This window comes from Limulus polyphemus, unplaced genomic scaffold (assembly GCF_000517525.1).
Source record: "Limulus polyphemus unplaced genomic scaffold, Limulus_polyphemus-2.1.2 Scaffold2553, whole genome shotgun sequence".
NCBI lineage: Eukaryota > Metazoa > Arthropoda > Merostomata > Xiphosura > Limulidae > Limulus > Limulus polyphemus.
This window is the reverse complement of record NW_013668163.1, coordinates 16,368-37,050: the sequence shown is the minus strand read 5'-3', so window position 1 is coordinate 37,050 and position 20,683 is coordinate 16,368. Positions and strand designations below refer to the sequence as shown.

Here is a 20,683-nt window from a genome sequence, read left to right as displayed (position 1 = left end):
ATTCTGAGTGTGTGTATATACAGTGTCACATTAAGGCACTAGTGGGCCCTAAGCAAAGTATAAACTAGTGTCCCCCCCCCCCACTGCTTATAAGAAAATACCATACAATTTGATAAACTGAATTTATTTAAAAAATTGGTTTGTTATTATTATTTCATAATACACTTCATATTTTATTATTATACTTGCATGGTAGGCCCCTTGCAGGGGTGGGCCCTTGGCAATTGCCCATTGGATAAAACAGCCCTGTGTGTGTATATTATGAGAAAAAAGCTGCACAATCTGCACTGTTTACACCATTATATAGCAACAAACATAGCACTAAACCATTAGAGGGCTGTAAGAAAATGTTTGTAAAAAGTTATACAAGGGATACCTAAACTATACATTAGAGGTGGGTAATTAGTGTAATTGTTAATTGATTAATCATCAAGCTCGTTAATCAATTACATTCAACTAAATGATAAGTGCATGCCCCAAAAACTGCACTCATACAAGTATAAAAAAAAAAAGAGACTGGGTACTAGTTTTATAACTTTTCCAAACACTGCATTATTCTATCTTATTACTTTTTTCTGCAAAAAAAAAAACATATCTTGCCACAAATCTTTTTTTGCAGAAGATAATCTGGACATTTCCTACTTTGGAAATTGCTAATGTTGATAAAATATCATCATATGGTCTGAAAATGAAACAAGTCTCTAAAGTAACAAACTTATTTCATTTTGAAGAATTAGATCACAATAACAAATTATCACCTAATATTTACAAGTTTACTTGCCTTTGCTGCATGAAGGAATACTCTGAATTCATCATTAAGTATAGATATCCATTTATATGAAAAAACATGTACTCATCAAACCTGGGAAGGTATTGCTCATTATAAGTACATATTAATAGAATAATGTTGCTAATAAAGTTGACAAAATCAAAACAGACATCCCTAATTTTGAACTGATAGACTAAAGGGGCTCAAAAGTTGGCAGTGGGTCTGTTGACTAGCTGTTGTTGACTAGCTGCATTCTACTCTAATCAAAGTGTGAATCTGAGCATCACATACAGCTTCAAAACGTAACCATGATTTTACAACAATGGGACACAAACCATGAACCTTTTAACTTACAGTCTGGCACACTAACCAATAACAGGCCATGTACAACCTAGAAAATATTACTGTCTGTTTGTTGTTCAACACAAATAATACAATATGCTAACTGTGTTGTACCCACTTCAGAGATCAAACACAAAATTGTAGCATTATAAGCCCTCAAGCTTACTCTTGAGGTACAAGAGTTACGAGCATGTGAAAAATAAAAACAAAATGCACTATCTGGTTATCAGTCAGCTACAAAAATCCCAACATAGCTAAAGTTTAAACTTTGTTAACTTACCTGTCCATTTGTTTGTGATGTCAGTGAGCAGCCATCTCTCTCACTGCTAACAACTGATCTCCAGGTGTCTGTTCTTGGAGTGTATCCTGGATCCCAGAGACTATTACTAATAGGGGTCACATACATTGGCCAATCTGCTGTATAGGTTTGAATTAAAATTAAGATTATTAATATAAAAAAATTCATGTTAAAATACATTTATTAAGTTCTCGAATCATGAAACTCGCAAGAAATTCAACATTAAACATATAAATTCAATAAATTGTGAGCAAACTAATAGTGACATGAAATTATACACAAGTGTCAATAGTTAATGCCTAAATAATTAATTTAATGCTATCTTAATTATTGATAACTTCTGATCAAAATAAAACTACATAGATAAAAACAATTAATGAAGCCAATTCTACAAAATGAAGCCAATGTACAAAATGTCATAAATCAATGCACAACAAAACTAAAATCAATAATAATTACAATTCATTGAGTTATCAGCTGGGTACCCTGATCTCTGTTACCAATATATTTGGCTGTAAAGTTACAATTTTCTTATACTGAAAATGTATTTCAAATAGATACTCACCTCCTCTGACATAAATAGCTATTCTCATTCAGTGCTGCACTCTATATGCAAAAAAAAGTTTACAGATGCCACAAGCCTTCTATCTCCCCCTCCATTGTAATTGACTGATTCCAATGTGTCTTTCATACAAATCATCATGTGTCAACCCTCCACAAATAAGAGTGCAACATACTTTCATTACACATGTGACTCCTTCTATTCAATTCTACTGAACTATCATTTTGAGTTTTGGCAGAAGAAGGAAGCACTGGTTTTTAGGTAACTACTTATCGGAAATACATTTTCAGTGGAAGAAAATTATAACTTCCGATACAATACATTACCTCTTCTCACATAAGTAGCTAGAATCCCACTGGAGGAACCAGTGCAAGGGAAAGAAAGAAGCATCCTTCGAAAGCATCTGAAGGAAACTCCCTAAGATGAGACAGTCAGATTCTAAGATCTGATGTAGGGAATTGCACCACTTCTGAACCAGGTATACTCTTCGCCCATTGTAGAAAGATGTTGCATATTTGGGTGAAAAACAGAGGAGCACATGCAATTGGGAGAGAACTATGCCCAGAAAATGATCCAAGCCATGCAGTATTCATGAAACTCAATCCCAGAAATTATAAAAGTGGGTAAAATTAAAAGGTGTGGAGTGTCTAGGCTGCGATGGATTGTACATGGCAAGTCAACAACGTCAAAAACCCATGCTGCTGGGAACTGACATCCAAGCAGGGTTAGGATGATGATCATACCGTCAGTAAGTCAACTACAATCCAAAACCCTGCCACTGGGTAACAACATCCATGTGGGGGTAGGAAAGATTATATCACCAGCAAGTTGACTACAATCTATAACTCAGACCACCAAGAATTGACATCCATGTGGGGGTAGGAAAGAGGAACATACAGTCTTCACCTCAATTTCACGAGACTGGATGGAATTTAGTACCCCCTGATTCATGAACGAGGCACATGTGAATATGATAAATTGATAGATCAATCTGAAAACCCGACATCCGAATTGAAATGATGTCTACATAATGTAAACCATCTCACTCAAAAGTGAAATTGACTAGAACCACCCCAAGCACAATATAACATCCTCATTATATGAAACATCAAGGGATAGTGGAAGGGAATGAACCTAAACAATCTACAATTACCTCCACCGTGACCCACTGATGGAGTATAAATTTTTAGTCATTTATTGACCATTCCTTCATCTATGTCATTGATGTAAATCAAAAAGAGCAAAGTTTCTAAGACTGAGCCCTGAGGTACCCCACTTGTTTGACTGAACTCCATTTGTAACAACCCTCTGCTTTCTTCCATCCAGCCACTATTCTATCCAATTTGCTAACTTATTCCCCACACCTATAGAGATAATTTATTTTACAAGCCTTTTATGTGGCATGTTGTCAAATGCTTTCTGTAAATCCAGATACACCAAATCTACACTCTTATCCTCATCTCCATAAGCAGTAACCTTTTCAAAGAATGTCAAAAGATTAGTAAGGCAAGATTTTCCTTTAGTGAAACCATGTTGACTATCCAGTAAAATTCTAAACTTTGTTAAATGGCTTTGCAAAGCATCATTTATCAGATTTTCCAAAACTTTTCCCACAACTAATGTAAGACTGATGATCTTATAATTACTGAGATAATTTTTATCACCTTCCTTGAAAATAGGAGTTACATTAGCTAACTTCCAATCCTCTGGCTCCTGCCCACTCTTCAAGGACTTACAAAAATAGTAGCAAATGGCTCGCATATCCAGTTCTTAACCTCCATCAAAACCCTTGGGGAAATATTATCTGGCCCATGAGCCTTATTCTTTAAATTTCCCAGTTTTTTCTTAACATGAAGTAGAGAAGGTTGCCTTTAATTAAAAATAAATCCATAAAGTTCTACAGGTACTGAAAAATCTACCACAATAAAAATCAGCAGTGACAGTAAGAAACTATGAATTAAGATTTTAAAGTTTTGCTCCTAGTACTACCAGACTAGTTCAGTGTTTGAAACCCACCCATCCCCTTTTTTTTATGGATGGGGTTATTTTGAAGTGAAACAGTTAAGATAGTAGTGGAGTTTAAGAGTCCTCACCACTTTCCAGTTCTAAGCTGCTGGGGTGGTGGACCATGGAGGCATCCTCCTGAATGGGTTATGAAATACAAAAAAATAAAATAAAAATGATTATAAAACCATTCAGTTGAGAGTAGGGTGGTGGTGTTCTGCTGGTGTAAGTGACATCCTTCAATATAAAACATAATAAAAAAATGGAGTGAGATGTTAAAATTGCAGTTCACCCTTTTGATTGGGATCCCTCATCCCACCCCCACATGGATGTCGGTTCTCATGAGCCAGTTTTTGATTTAGAGTAGAACCAATCAACATAAGTCCTCACACATGTATTACAGATGTCTATATTCCTTCCTTTTTGCAGATGATATTAAGGTCTTGGGTTTGCTAGCTGTGAAGAGGATGCTGCTGATAAATGGCAGAGGGGTTTTAATTATAATACATACAAAATAATGCATGTGGGTTATCATAATTTGAATTATAAGTATAATTTGGATGGGAACAATCTTAACAGTGTCATGAAAGAAAGGGATCTTGGTGTAATAGTTGATCAACCTCTTAAGCCATCTAAGCAGCGTGCTGTTGCTATTGATAGGGAAATAGAATTTTGGGTTTTGTCTACAAAAATATTGAATACAAGTCTAAAGAAGTTATAATTTCATTGTTATGGTCAATGGTTAGGCCACATTTGGAGTGTTGTGTTCAATCTTGGGCTCCTTACCTAAAGAAGGACATTGAATTGTTGGAAAGGCTTCAGGGAAGGGTTACTAGAATGGTGCCTTGGATGGAGAGGTTGAAATCTCTCAAATTGTTTTCTCTTGAAAAAATAAGAGTTAGGGGGGATCTGATTGAGGTGTTGAAGATTGTAATGGGAATTGATAGTGTTGATGCATCATCTTTTTTTCCTACTTAACAGCTCGAATAGTAGGACTAGGGGATAGAAATATAATTTTGGCAGGGTAGGAGTCATCTTCAGCTGAGACAGTTGTATTTTTCTACGAGGGTGGTTGGCCTTTGGAATGGGTTGCCTTGTTGTAGAGACAGTAAATTTAAGTGAGTTTAAGAGAAAGCTTAATAAGTATATGAATGATAAGGGTTGGCTTTAAGATTTTTTTATTAAATTTATTTACTAATAGTTTAGTTTAGAGAATGGGACAGCTGAGATGGACCAATAGATCCCATGTTATCCCAAAATGTTATGTTATGATATTTTCAGGAGAAACACATTTGAGAGGGCAATAAAATGTTAGGGGTTAAATTTTTCAATCATAGTAGTCACGGGCTTAACTTGGGGGTTGGATGGGGGGAACAAACAGTCACACCAATAGTCTAAAACGTCAAAAAAGTCCATTATCCTCTGATTTATCTTTTTAGTAAACATTTGACTTTCATATTAATCACTTAAATTCTTTGTGTAGAATTTAAGATTCATATTTTTTTGTAAAAAGATCCCCATCCCCACTGAGTAGTGATGCTTCCACTGCTGGTAATGCCACAGAACTACAATCTGTTTTTTTCTTTATGCTTTTTTATAGAAACTCACCAAATATGCTGAGAAGATGATACAAGTTAAACCAAGTACATGCTTGGATGATAATAGTATGATATACTAAGCTGTTATATATATATGTAAAAAAAAATTCTGTTTCAGAATTAAACTGGTCATGAAGATTCATGGAAAATCCTATACAGTTAGTAATACTACTACCAAAGAAATGATAATCAGTTTAACTCAAACTACAACATAGTGTTCCAGCATGTGATGTATCATTCTTAAGTTTGACTTTGTAGCTGTTCATGCATATATATATATTAAGAATTTATGATTAGAAATATTCAAACAATAAAATTAAAATGAGATTTTGAATACTAAACAGATATATGAGAAACTTGTACAAGAACTCTTGAAAATTGTACTTCTGTATTAGTATAATTTTTGATATAATTACTTCAATATTAATAGATTTGGATAAAAAAGTGTAAATATTACAATAGGTGAGATTGACAAAGTTATCATGTGCCTACATCACTTACTCTGATTTTGTAAAGCCTGAAGTTTGTGGTATTCCTCCATTTTCTGATATCGCTGAATTTGTAAAGCACGAACATATTCCTTGTGAGGTAGACGATCAGATCCCAAAATTCCTAATTAAAATTTTTTTTTATTAAGTAAACAGATTACGTTTTTGTTTAACAAAGCATTTATTTAAAAATTATCTACGAATACCAGTTTTAATCATTTAAAAGTTAAACAATTTTTGATTTCCAATTTATTCTAAAGCTGTCCTGACAAACTGTGAAAAAGTTGGATTATTACAAATCATTAATGAAAGAAAGTTATCGTACATAAACATTTGCAACCTTCTTTCTTCTAAATAATATTACAATTTTTGATATCGTGGCAACTTATGTTTTAGTAAGTCCAACAAGCAACAGGAATCAGATCCCCCCCCCTTCGACTTCGGTCACGCGTTGCCAAATTTCATTTATCCTAGTTCTATTCTACATGTTGTTGTAATCTTTGTTTTGGAGAAGTTATCTATAATAACCAAAACTTAACAACCAATATTAATTTCCAATCAGTTTAAGCTATGTACTTAGAACGAAACTAAAAACCCACCTGCAATCAGCATAGCTAACTGAATATATTTTTTCTTATGTTTCTACTTAAAAGAATTATAATACATTATTTGATCATTTAGGTACTCTCACTGTTAACAATAACTTTACCCCTACAAATACTCAATTTGTACTACTAAGAGTAGTCCAGCTTCTTACAAGTTCTTTTTCTAAATATATAGTAACGAAGAGCATCAACTAACTGTAAGACAAAAAGTTCCCAGAACACTAAATAAATTCTTAACAAAACTTCTAAACTGCATGTTTCTCATAAAGTGACAAAGAAACTTAAGCTTCACAAAATACAAAGCAAATACCAACTCTAGTTGCTATCAGAACATACAAAATATTCTTGCACTGTACAATCAGGATACTAAATGGGTATGTCTACAACAGGATAGTGTCAAGTCCCATGTTTAAAGTCATAGCAGTGTTTCTATGAACCACAGAGAAGTAAACCAGTATTCATGTACATTGTATGCAGTAAATGAATCGTATAGGGTTCACACAATTTACTACAAAATCATATCATCACTAATAGATTGTTCTTTTCGCTAAATAGAATGAAAATAACATTTAAAATTACAAGTAGCGTTCAAATGGGCTGATTACAGAGCCCCTATTAACACATGAGTAATATAAAAAGAAAATCAATATTGAAAGTAATTTCCTCTTCTGTGAAATCAATTTTCTATGCATTTTACACATTATTTCACCAAAACGTTTTGGTCAGTTCCTTACATTAAGTTTTGTAACAAGGCAATAACATAAAATTACTGAATATGATTCAATATATGGGCCCCACTAGTAGTGAATGGTACAAACATAAGACTGTATTTTGTGGGTTAACATATTATCTAAAGCTGGCAGATAGGTGTTCTGAAACAAATTCTTTGTAACCATGTCTTACCATCTAAATCTGTGCTTGAAGTGCCTGTACTGCAGACTAGTTTGTCTGTAAGATGCGATGATGACCAGGAAGACAGTCCAGAACTAGATACATCCCGTTCTTGTAAAAGATGTGATGAACCAACTCCATTTAAACTATTCCACATATTGGTTGGAAAGATAGTATTAGTGTTTGTTACACCTGGGCCACTAGACTTGGAAACCACTACAGGTTTCTGTCCAACAGGTCCTAAAAACAAAAGCAAGGACTGTTTATACAGTGAAGAATAATTTTGAAGTGTTTATCTATTTGACATTTGGGAAAGTACACCAAATATTAATAACCAATATACATATATATATCCAGAAATAGTTATTATGTTCTAAATTCCTTACTCTCTTCAAACTTAAAATGTTGGCAACAGATAAAAAGGAAAAGGGGAGGGGGAACTGATCACAAACACTGAAATAAACTTCACATTTTTTTATTCAATCTTCTTCATAAATCAATTTACAAGATCCAAGACTTTCTTACAATACATTTCTAAGACGAAATAAAAGATAATGGAACTTTAATAATGTTCTTGATTTGTTATAAGTGCAAAGCTACACAACGGGCTATATGTGCTGTACCTACTAAAAAAAATTTGCATTACACAAAACAGTATATACACAAGATACTAATGTTAGGTTTTCAACTTTGCATATATGTTTGTTTACAGAAAAACGTTTAGAAACGACTTCAAGTTTGAAATATATATTATATAATATTACTATTTATGCAAAATTTAGCTTACATAAAAAAAGTATTTTTTTATTGATTATCTTCAGAAAACCATACATGTTTAAGTGAACTGACCTAGAATGCCAAAGCACAATAACGTTCTGATCTTCATTCAGTATCAATAATACGAATTTTCAAAAGTTCAATATGAACTTTGATTAAGATAATTATTACTCTCCTTTCTACATTAGTAGATTCTTAAGGGATAAAGAAAATTCTTACAGCTAAACTATTACACTCTTTAAATGAATAAACTGTCTACGAACGAAAGAAAAAAACAAAAAAGAAGAACAAACAAATTATCTAAAATTAACAACCAATTCATTATAGATTAACAAAATAAAGTGATAAGATGTACTTACTTCAAACAAAGGGTTCACTAAGTATCAAAATGATGATAATATTTAACTTAGTCTGGTAAGTTGATAGAATAAAGCTACTTAATACTAAAACAATCAAAAAACACTTTGCAGACTTTAACTAAAATTGAATTGTTGAACAATAATAGTAAAAGTTTTTATCAGTTAAGCCTAAAATGAACCTCTTCATTGCCTACCACTTTGGTTCACTCTTTACTCAAGTATCAATACAGTACCACAAATGCATGTGTATACTAAAACAGTAAAAATAAAATAGCAAAAACTCACTTTGAGAAATAGAAATAAGCCACAAGAGTGATATAAAGAGAATCATTTAATAAAATTTTAATTGTGGCTGTTGAAAAGCTTTTGTTTTGGAGCCTCATTCCTACCTGGAAATCTTGATGAAATGCCTCCCACATCTCCAGCCAATAAAGTTTTTGATTTTGCTTTATTAAGTCCCAAATCTCCACTAACTGCTGCAGAATAGGTTGGAGGTCGGTAGGAGCCTGTCAAGTTCGGTTCATTAGATGAACTTCCACGATTATGAAGCACAAATGTTTCTGTTTGCTGAGCAAGGTCAAAGAATCCATCTGAAAAGTTAATATAAAAACAAAATTGTAAAAAATGTAAGAACTACAACAGATAAAAAATTTATTGTATAAAAAACACTTACAACCAATATATGTTTATGAATAAATAATAAAACAATAGGAATATCAAGTACATTACTTCAATACTGAGTATATCCTTAGCATTTGAAAATCATCATTAACACAATGTTATTGTATAAAAAACACTTACAACCAATATATGTTTATGAATAAATAATAAAACAATAGGAATATCAAGTACATTACTTCAATACTGAGTATATCCTTAGCATTTGAAAATCATCATTAACACAATGTGCACGGTAGGGGTTATAGTGCACTCATGACCTTCACAAAGTTACATTGAAATTTAATTAAGCAATTTTATTACCAACGTGTGTAAATAATCCTGGCATCAAAACATTATTTATAATTAAACTTTTAATACTGTATCAGTTTTAATTTCTTAATATCAAAGAGAAATATTTTAATAAATTCTCATTGTTCACTTCTTTCTATCACACGACACTTTTTTAGTCAGAAATGTCAATTTTAGATATTCTTTCTATCCTTATTTCAGCTTTTGAGTTTTAATAAAAATCCCACAGTTATAATATATATATATATATTGTCACGATGTATCTAAATATACAGCCTCCAATCTTTTTGCTTTAACAAGATATAAACCAGAAAGTCAAAACCACATCTTCCTATCACATCCAGCCTTTCAAAGAATGTCAATAATTTTTTTTGACATTTGATATAAGATTATTTATAACCAACAGAACGACTGAATTTTAATTTTCTCAATTCCTTATAAGGCTAGATTGTTCCTACAACAGGTTTTGAACTATTCACCCTACTGTTTCAGTCTTCATTATCTCAACCAACCAAAGGAATTATTTTGAACCACTTATAGCTTAATTAGAAAGCCAATTAATTTATAATAGTTACAAGATATTGTACTCTTTGTCTGTGTTATTACTTTATGTTATAAACTGAATATCTGAAATAAATAAACTTGAATGAAGTACTAACAACAACCCTACCAAAAATAAGGGTTAACTGTTATCAAGACTTTGACTGCAAAAACAAGTACAAGTATATTTAGGTAAATTTTTTATTCGTTGTTATAAAAGTAATTAAAAGTGTCAAAATTACAAGTTTTTTAGGTAAGATAATAAAACTGAAATTCTTTTTGCTTTGTTATACTAATTTAGAAGCTAAACACAGTTCAAAGAGCAATAAAACAATAAAATTAAATGAAAGCACTTGTGAGAAGAGGAAGAGGCCTAAAGCTGTTAAGATAGATAACTGTAATCGTCTGTTGTAAACTGCAGTTATTCCAGACAAAATTATACTTTTGAATTGATCACACATTTTTCAACTTTTGGTACAGAAGATTTCACTATAGTTAGTGTTAGGGTAGAAAAAATGAGAGATTAAGTTTAACCAAAACAATTCTGATATTCATTAAGAAGGTTCTAAAGGCTAAGTAAATGTAAGATGAAAACTGTAAGGTGAAAAAAAAGCATTTTTACTTTTAACATGATAATCACCTTGCACTCAGACTAGTCAAAGTTGAAGACAGACTGACTTCATAGATTCATCGATAAATCTTTAGTAAAAATACTTTGTCAAAAAATCTGATTTTTTGTGTACAATAGATTTCATGTTTACTAAAAGCTTGTCAAATTTCATACCATACAAACCAAAACCTGTTTAGTCTGAAGAGTTAATAAAGAAAACGATTACAGCCAGACATTACAAAAATAAACAAGATCATGAACAGGGTAAAACCTAAAAATAAGGGTTATTTATCCCTTGAATTTCTTAAAATAGCAATATCAATGAAAAAAAATAAGTTTATTTTATATATATATATTTTATATGATACAAATTTCCATTTTTGAAGCCTAATCAATTAATTCAACTTCATTTTTAAAGCCATTATAAATAAATATCATATGTACTAATTAAAATTAACACAGTCAACTACTAACATGGTAGGGAAAGATTTTATCTGTATCTAGTATTTATTTTTACTTTAATCAACAAAACAATGAAGATCTGAACAGAACATTTATACACATATTCAATATGGTGCTACAATCAAAAACATTCAAATGTTAACATACACTAATCAAATCAAACTGTAGGCAAGAATTTCAGTTTAAAAATCTTTCAAGCCTCAAAAACGATTTTGGGGCCTGAAAGACAACCCAGGGTGGTAAGAACCTTTTGCTTCTCTTCACCCATGACGGTGAAAAGGTTAATGCCAAACGAATTTAGATAGAGCCACTGAGCTTAGTTTATTTAACACGTAGAGTGGGTTGTTGAGAAACATGTTGAGACAAGAAAGATGCTGATTGAAGCATGCCTTAAAGCAGAACAAATGCATTTGTTTGTCCATGTGGCAATGATGTCAGTTGGAGAGAACAATTGACAAGGATTGGAGCAGAGAGAGATGCTGACTGAGTAAGTACAATTCTGTTTAAATAGATTTCTGAGAGATTGATCGATTTAAAAAAGAGAAAATTTTTAAAGTTACAGAGATATTATGATTAAAGAGAGTCTGATGGACTTACTGGATTAACAGCCCTTTTCAGGGGGGCCTGGGATAACATAATCCTATGCCCTAAGAAATTTTGATGCAGAAGGAAACCAGAAACATAATGCTCCACATTATATCAATATTTACTCTTTCTATGTATCAATTTTCATTTTTAGTAATCTGTTGATAATATAATTTTGTGTACAATGATGTTTTTTTTATTTTCAAGGTTAGAAATGAAATCCACAAACAACTTTTTTTTTAAACTAACACTGCATGGCACAGTACCAAGTTTTAAAGCAAAAGATTAATGAAAACTTTAAATATTCAACAAGATTAAACAGTTTCAGATGTAAAATTAAAATATATTATTTTTAATGACCTGTACATGTTAATAATTGAGTGAAATGTATTATTTATGATTCTCAAAGAATAAAAAAAAGAAAATGGACAAATTAATACAAAGATATTGATGTTACCATATCCTGCTAAAGGCCGTGGGTCATCCCAAAGAGGAGGTGGAGATTCTTTGCCCAAATCACTACTATCTGTGTCTGATAAAGTCGTAATTGATCGGCCTGTGAAAATAACACATTATCTTTCACTCAAACTATATCTCTATGAAAAATTACAGATCAAGAAAATATAATGAATTACTACAAGAATTCACTCATACAGAAAGAAAGATTATATGCAATCCTGATAGTGTATGGCATTTCAGTAAATCATTTGTATGCAGAAGCATGGTACAAAACAAAAAAACACATCAATCCTTTAGATATTATTTACCATCCAAGAAAACTATTAAAAATTTCAAAGTCTTTCAGACAACTGTGTCTTTAGTGAGAAGGTATGTCTAAATTTGTAGCAATAAAAGTACTGATTTCTGACCTGAAGTAATTTTATAAAACATTTTCAAGAACACATTATAAATATTTATTTTTACTTTCCATACGATCCTAAGAACAGTAATGTATAAACTTAACAGACTTAGCTCCACCACAAAGTTGATGATAAAGTAGACACTGAGAAGTGATAAACTTCAATAACAATCAAGTTTGTCTGTCAAAGAAATTGTAGTTAATGATTCAATTTAAATTCTTCTCCAAAAAGTACAGTATTCTGTTTGTTACAGTGAGTTTGAGATACTCAAGAGGTATTCGTACTAGTCATTTCTAATTTTGAAATAACAGACTAGAGTCAACTAGTCAATAGCACCCACTGCCAACTCTTGGGCTACTCTTATCCAACTAAATGGTCCAATTTCCTCATCACCCTTATAATGCATCCATAGCCCCAAAGTATGGAGCACATTTTTATGTTTTGTTCTAGTAATGACATATGAACAATTGGCTCTCAGATGCACAGTTTGATATATTAGCCACTGGGCTATGCTTGGCTCGGTTACAGTGAGAAATGAAAGAGTATACAGATTCTAGTTTGTTTGTTAGACAGTGGGAAATGACAGAATAAATTTGAATGTTGATTGCTAATTTCAGAGTTAACACCTCAAGTCTAAGGCAAAAGTTTGTTCAACCTAAACTGATGGAAACAATTTACATAATAATTAACCACATACTTCATAATAAAACAGGAAAATATACAATAATATCACATTGCTATGCAAAATCCTAACAGTTTTCGAAACAAGTTGTTAACATTAAAAATTAAATACATGTGAAACCAATTAAAATGTAAAAATAATCAAAATAAGAAGTCAAATTATACATATATAAAAACATAAAATATTTTAAATCTTAAGTACAGACTGTGAAAATGCCCAAAAATTTAGAAAATCTCAAGTTTTTCATTAAATAAGAATGCTTAATATAATTTAAAAAATTCTATTTTTCTTTACATTCACACTTTTAGCAATCCTATGGAGTAGATCTTAAGACATCAAAGTGGAAATAAAAAAGGTTAAGATTGTCATAATTCAAATGAAGGCAAGTTTATTGGTTTTATGGAAAAAAAAACCTTCACAATCTTGGAAAAACACAGCACTGGTTTCTTATAAATAAGAAATTCAAGGGATACACTAACCCTTACTTTTAGGTTTTACCCTGTTCAGGATCTTGTTTGTTTTCGTGATGTCTGGTTGCAATCGTTTTTCTTTATTAACTGTTGATACTACAACAGGTTTCGGTTTGTATGGCAACTCCAGAGTGCTGAGAAAAAATATAAGCTTTAACACTGATACAGTTATTAACAAAAAAATACTTGTAAAAATGAAACGCTGGAATATTAGAACATTTCATTTTCAGGAACAATATATTACTTCTCCTACACAATTATGAATTTTTTTGTATAATAATTTAGCTACAATATCTAATCCATATGATCCTTATGGCTTATTTATTTCAGAATATTTATGTCAAGCTAGACAAAGGTCTATCTACACATAGTTCTCCATAATTTTGAACTGACAGGCTAGATGGAAGGCAGCTAGTCAACAGACCTTCCACCAAACATTGGGCCACTCATGTCTTACTCAATAGTGGGATTTGACATGCATGGTCCCAAAGTGTGTAGAACATTTTTGAGGGTTATGGGCTGAAAACAATGAAACCTCAGATTCACAGCCCAAGTAAATTAACCATCAAGCCACACCCAATCTGGTCCAATCAGATTTTAAAACACATTTTTATACACCAAATTGCTTGTAGGTCCATGACCATCACACGATACATTAAAACATTTTAATATACAAAATTGCTTATAGGTTCGTGACCATCACATGATCCCTATAAAATACGTTTTTATACACAAAACTGCTTGAAGGTCCATGCCCATCACATGATCACTAATAAAATACTGAATCATCATGCATGTGTAAAATCTAAACAAAAATACCATTAATTACTGGTGAGGTTCCCCATGTATTTAACATGGCAAATTACTGGCTTCTACCATTGTTTTAAATCAGTTCTTTACACTGATTGTTGTGACAGATAAAACAAAAACAGTAATTAACCTTCTGTAAACAATTTAAGGATTAATAATTAATAAGTATATTACAAATCACTGGACATTACTAATAAGCATGTAATAATATAACTAGTAAGACTTTTCAATTAAAGTTTTGACACATTAGATTTCTTAATACACAAACAATCAAAGATTTATTGAAAAGATATGTTACATAAAGTACAGTAAAGTCTTCATAAACTACAGAACGAGTTTCAGCAACACACCCTAGTTGTTTGGAGAAATGCTTCAAACTGAAATTACATTTTTCCATTTCTTACATTTCCTAACTGCTTTGATCTGGTTCAAGACAGTTTTTTTTTTGTTTATGTTTACTAACTATAACAACAGTTATCTTTCTGTGTTAATCATTTAGATAATGCTAAAAAATTACAGTGTCATGGATTTGGAATTCTGCATTACTAGAAACAATAATCATGTATTTTGATTTATTTATAAAACTAATAACAAAATGTCTACTCTTTCTGGGGTCTTGGGAGACTATTAAAACTTTGTTCTATTTCTTCCTGGGACCCAAGGCTTGGGAAACCATTATAACTTTGTCCTACTTTTTCTTGGGACACAGGGCTTGGGGAACCATTATAACTTTGTTATATAGAGGTTGAGTACATTATATTAACAGTTATCAACTCCAGATGGATGTATTCCACCTTAATTATAAAAAATGCACCACTGAATTAAGAAGTTTAGAAAATAGGACCTTTATACTCCAGATATATGTATAAAAGCATTTTTTTAATTTTAACCAACGTTTCGTCTTTGCAGCTTCATCAGGGTTAATATACGTACACAATATAAAGGTTATTTTTTCTAAACTTTTTATCAAAATATGTCAATCCCTCTAGTGTGCACTATAAATTTTGAAAGACAACCGAATTATGAACATTATACCAAATAAACTTTGGCCATTCTTCCACACAATTAAAAAAACATAAAACTTTAAAGTTGAAATTTGTTCATATAAAATTTTAACTACTTTTATACATACAAATTATAAAGAAAAATCCCAAATTTTGATTTTTGGATTGACTTTGGCTTCAAGTGAAATAAATTACTTATAATCTTCCTGGAATGCAGGACAAGTAGATAAAAGCTTAAACTGGTGATATGTCGCTAGAAGAAAGGATGTTTGTCAACAACTTCTACCACAACTAAAGTCTTTATTTCTTTTTAAAGCTTGCTTTATAATCTTATTCTTTATTTGAGTTATGATGTTTCAATATGATAGGAAATGTTTTTCATAGAAAAGATGAAATAGGCTTAGCTAACTCATTTTGCACTTGACCATACCAAGTTTTGTTTTCATCAAGAAGGCCACTGTGTTAGACCTTATTGGTTTAAGTAACTATTTGAATGGTCAAAGAAAATCATTGAAAAGGAATGCATTATATATCTATATATCAGTGAATATAAAATGGGTTTATAACTTATCACATATACTAAATAGAACATTCTGATTAACAATTAAAAAATTTGGATTGCTTATAACTTTTATTGTACACCAGTGAACTGCATAAAGTTTTTTAAAATAAAAACAAAGAATTTATGGTTTTATAAAATAAAAACACATTATAGGAAAGTTTCAAAAGAATGTATAAAGATAAAGAAATCTACAACCAAAGTGAGTATTTTCAACTGTAACTTAAAAAATATATCAAAATAAATCTTTTTGAAATTTCAAAGATGTGTGTTAATATCAATATCAGATATTATTGTTTATTTTATTGCATTGCGAAAAACACTACTTCAGTATGAAATTTCAGAAGTATTATCTCCAGATTATATAGCATCTTTAACTAAAATATCTGATTTCTTAACAGGCACATTAATTCAGTGCACCCAGGCCTGAAAAAGTTGTAAGAATTGTGGAGCATCACCATGCCATTACAATCCAAGCCAAAATGTCCAGTAATGTTTGGTCTGATAACCATGCATCTTGACAACAGCACTGCAGGGTAGTTTCTACTGTAGAGGGTTCTGTTATAAGGCTGTCATGTCCAAAGCATACTGTTCCTCTAATGAATGCTTTCCATAATTGATCTAGTATACAACGACAATGATTTCCCAGCACACATTTCAATAATCATTTCAAACAGAAATCCATATGTGCTGCATCTGGTGATTTGACTGATATGTCTTTGTGAAGGATAACCATTTCATTTTCCAGCTTTTTGAGGTACACGACAACTGAACAAATGTTGTGGAAGTAGCTTTTGCACATGTGATTTGTGTTACTTTTCGAGGTCCCTTTTGATGAAATTGGAAACTGTTGCCTGGAGCATGTAGATAGCTTTTGCCTCTGACCTTTGTGTTTGTGGATTCTTACCTGTTATAAGACATCACACACTGCTTATTGCTGAGGTACAATTTGTTTAAGGTCTCTTTCTGAATGGTCCTGGTGATCCAAATTGATCTATACTCCTTTGTTTTTCAATTACATTAAGTACAAGGGATATTTTTCTCTTGGAAATTCTAAATCCCCAATTCAAAATACATCTTTATGATCTGAGTGTATGAATATTCTGTCAGAAATGGGTGATATATACCATTCCTAAATTTTCAGTGGCATAACACTACCCACAAAGTGCCTATGACAACATGGACACTTTTACCACTGATATTTGTGTTCCTGGATTCTCACCTATTACAAAACATCCCATTTTGCTGAACATGCCTGGGATATAATTTGTTGCAGGTCTTTCTCTGAATAGTTTTGGTTCCCCAAGTTGATGCATATTTTTGTCTTTCCATTTTTGAAATTCTAGATCCCTGGTCTGAACACAATTTTATGAACTGAATGTGTGAAATATTTTGTATCTGAAACAGCTGTTACATACCCTTCACAAAAGTGATCAATTTTATATGAAATGCCATAAAATGTCAAAATATCCCTTTTTGAAGTTCTAGATCCCTGGTCTGAACACAATTTTATGATCTGAAAATACAAAATATTTTGTAGCCAAAAGAGCTGTTACTTACCATTCCCAAAAGTGATCAATTGTTAGTGAATTCATACTATCTATGAAATGCCAATGAATGTCAAAATGTAGTTCTCATACATTCCATTGCAATGAAACTTTACATTGACTGTGGATGTTATGTGACTTACTGGTTTCATTATTTTAAACAGTTTTAATGCAATTTACTTAACCCTCTGTACTTTTTTCGTGGGACATGGCTTGAGCAACTTTAAAACTTTGTGTTACACTGTGGTGTGCTATACATTCATGAATGCCGTAAGCTACGTCTTCATGTCATATTCCACAAACAGTCCTGATTTTATAAAGGAAGAATGATCAGTTATAAATTGTAATGTAAAGCTCTTAACTATAATATGTGTGAACTACCCCAGTGATATTAACTTAATATTGAAGATCAATGTAAAGCTCTTAACGATAATATGTGTGAACTGGTGGCACAAAAAAATGTCTTCCACAGTTAAGATACTAGCTTATAAGATTAAATTTCCAACAGCCCCTTAAGTGCAGTTTTAAAACTAATATGAGAAATATTTTGTTTCATAATTGTAGGATATGCTATGTTGCTTCATCTTCATGATGTCTCAGTAGTGCTGAGTAATGATAAATCAACTTAATACAATGGATAGAACTCTACTATCTTACTACAATAATGAGATTCTTTAACACTCACCTAGGACGCAAAACATCCCCTCCAAACACTTCTGTTGGTACTTTAATTTTCTTATGTGCTCTACTTTTTGTACTGATCTGAAAATCATCATCATCTTTAAATGTCTCAGATCTTCCTCCAGATAACCCTCCAAATTCACTTTTGGTTGTAGACTGGTCTTGCCCTTTTGATTTATTTCTAGGGGTTTTCATTGGTTTTGAAACAACACATACATCCGGAAGACGGTTATCCTGAAATTAATTTGAAAAATAATAAACTTAATACATATATATATATATGGTTTTATTGAACAAAGTGACTAACCTTACTGGAATTGTTTCATTTCTGAATGATGTTGATGAACTTTTAATAGAAGTTAAACATAAGCTCTTATCAGTTTGTGTGTCTAAATTATTGCTTTTTTTTAAACTGTAAGAATCTTATACAGGGCTCAAAAATAATGCTAACAAATTTCTGGTTAGTTATGCTAGAAAAATTTAGAAGATACTAGAAAACAAACTGCTAGTGCACATTTTAGAAAGAAGATTCATAGATTCTTACTGTTGAGTATCGATATACCTGTAATACTTGCATTTCAGCCGTTTATATACCAAGATATTGGCGGAGGGTTGTTGCATGCTATAACAAAGCTTAACCACATGTAATCATGTGAAGTTAGGTGGAGGCCTCAAGGCTATAGGTGAGCAAAAATTACCCATATAGAGGGCAGCACAAAACAAGGAAAGCTATTATGTGATAGGAGGTAAGGTATCGTATTGGAACTGTATTTTTTTTTTTAAATCTGTGGCTGATATATTAATTTCAAGATACAGTCAAACTGCATTATGTGTTATTTTTATGTGTCTGATGGCCTACAGTACTGTATTTTGTTGATCCAGATGCTTGTGGCCTAGAAACATCAGGAATGTACTAGTTAGGTTAAACTCCAACATGATTTCAAATATACAGATACTAGCAAAAAAAAAAAGTGAAAAGCAAAGTAAAGATAGCTTTAAGAAACGATTTACATTATATCTTCAGCTATTATTTGGCTTTAAAAAATGATTTACATTATATCTTCAGTTGTCGGTGGCCTATAAGAAATGATTTACATTGTATCTTCAGTTATTAGTGGACTTTAAGAAATGATTTACATTATATTTTCAGTTATTATTGGGCTTTAGAAATAGTTTACATTATATCTTCAGTTATTACTGGGCTTTAGAAATGATTTACATTATATCTTCAGTTATTATTGGGCTTTAGAAATAGTTTACATTATATCTTCAGTTATTACTGGGCTTTAGAAATGATTTACATTATATCTTCAGTTATTACTGGGCATTAAGGAATAGTTTAAATCATATCTTCAGTTATCAGTGGGCTTTAAAAATAATTTACATTATATCTTCAGTTATCAGTGGGCTTTAAAAATAATTTACATTATATCTTCAGTTATCAGTGGGCTTTAAAAATAATTTACATTATATCTTCAGTTATTAGTGGGCTTTAAAAATAATTTACATTATATCTTCAGTTATTAGTGGACTGGTTTAAATCATAGCTGCAGTTATTATTTGGCTTTAAGAAATATTTTACATTATAGCTTGAGTTATTATTGACCTTTCAGAAATGGTTTAGATTATAATTTGAGTTGTGTGATATAAGAATTAGTTTACATTATAGCTTGAGTTATTATTGACCTTTAAGAAATGGTTTAGATCATAATTTGAGTTATGTGATTTAAGAATTGGTTTACATCATAGCTTGAGTTATTACTGACCTTTCAGAAATGGTTTAGATTACAATTTGAGTTGTGGAACTTAAGAAATGGTTTACATTATACATTGAGTTATTATTGACCTTTCAGAAATGGTTTACATTATATACTGAGTTATTATTGGGCTTTAGAAAATGGTTTATAGTATAGCTTGAGTTATTATTGGCCTTTAAGAAATGGTTTACATTTTATCTTAATATTTCAGTCTAATTGCAAAAACACAAAAATATAACTGCTTTTAGGAATAACTGGCAATTTAAGTAAGTGCCTCTAAAAATATTTCACTTTGCACATATTTGAAGTAATGTTTAAACATGAAAAACATGGTTGATATTAAACAACTAGTTAACAAATATAGAGTTTCAAGTAGATTATTTACACTCCTGACACCCCCCCCCCAAAAAAAAATAGGTGGGGATTAAACACTATAAATGGTAACCATTCTGAG

The 20,683-nt window shown here is 31.4% G+C and overlaps 1 protein-coding gene across 3 annotated transcripts in view; it reads right to left on the bottom strand.

Annotated features, from left to right (window-relative positions):
* LOC106467283 (transmembrane protein 131-like) overlaps window positions 1–20,683 on the bottom strand; it is a 44,494-nt gene that overhangs the window by 8,155 nt on the left and 15,656 nt on the right. For 2 of the 3 annotated variants that reach the window (XM_022395425.1, XM_022395426.1), the window contains exons 9-15: window positions 18,477–18,706; window positions 13,881–14,005; window positions 12,317–12,415; window positions 9,083–9,283; window positions 7,570–7,797; window positions 6,075–6,185; window positions 1,392–1,528 (exon numbers count right to left, since the gene is read on the bottom strand). In XM_022395425.1, coding sequence (XP_022251133.1) covers window positions 1,392–1,528; window positions 6,075–6,185; window positions 7,570–7,797; window positions 9,083–9,283; window positions 12,317–12,415; window positions 13,881–14,005; window positions 18,477–18,706 — 1,131 coding nt within the window. The remainder of the gene's footprint in view (window positions 1–1,391; window positions 1,529–6,074; window positions 6,186–7,569; window positions 7,798–9,082; window positions 9,284–12,316; window positions 12,416–13,880; window positions 14,006–18,476; window positions 18,707–20,683) is intronic. The other variant, XM_013927619.2, reaches the window with a different exon arrangement.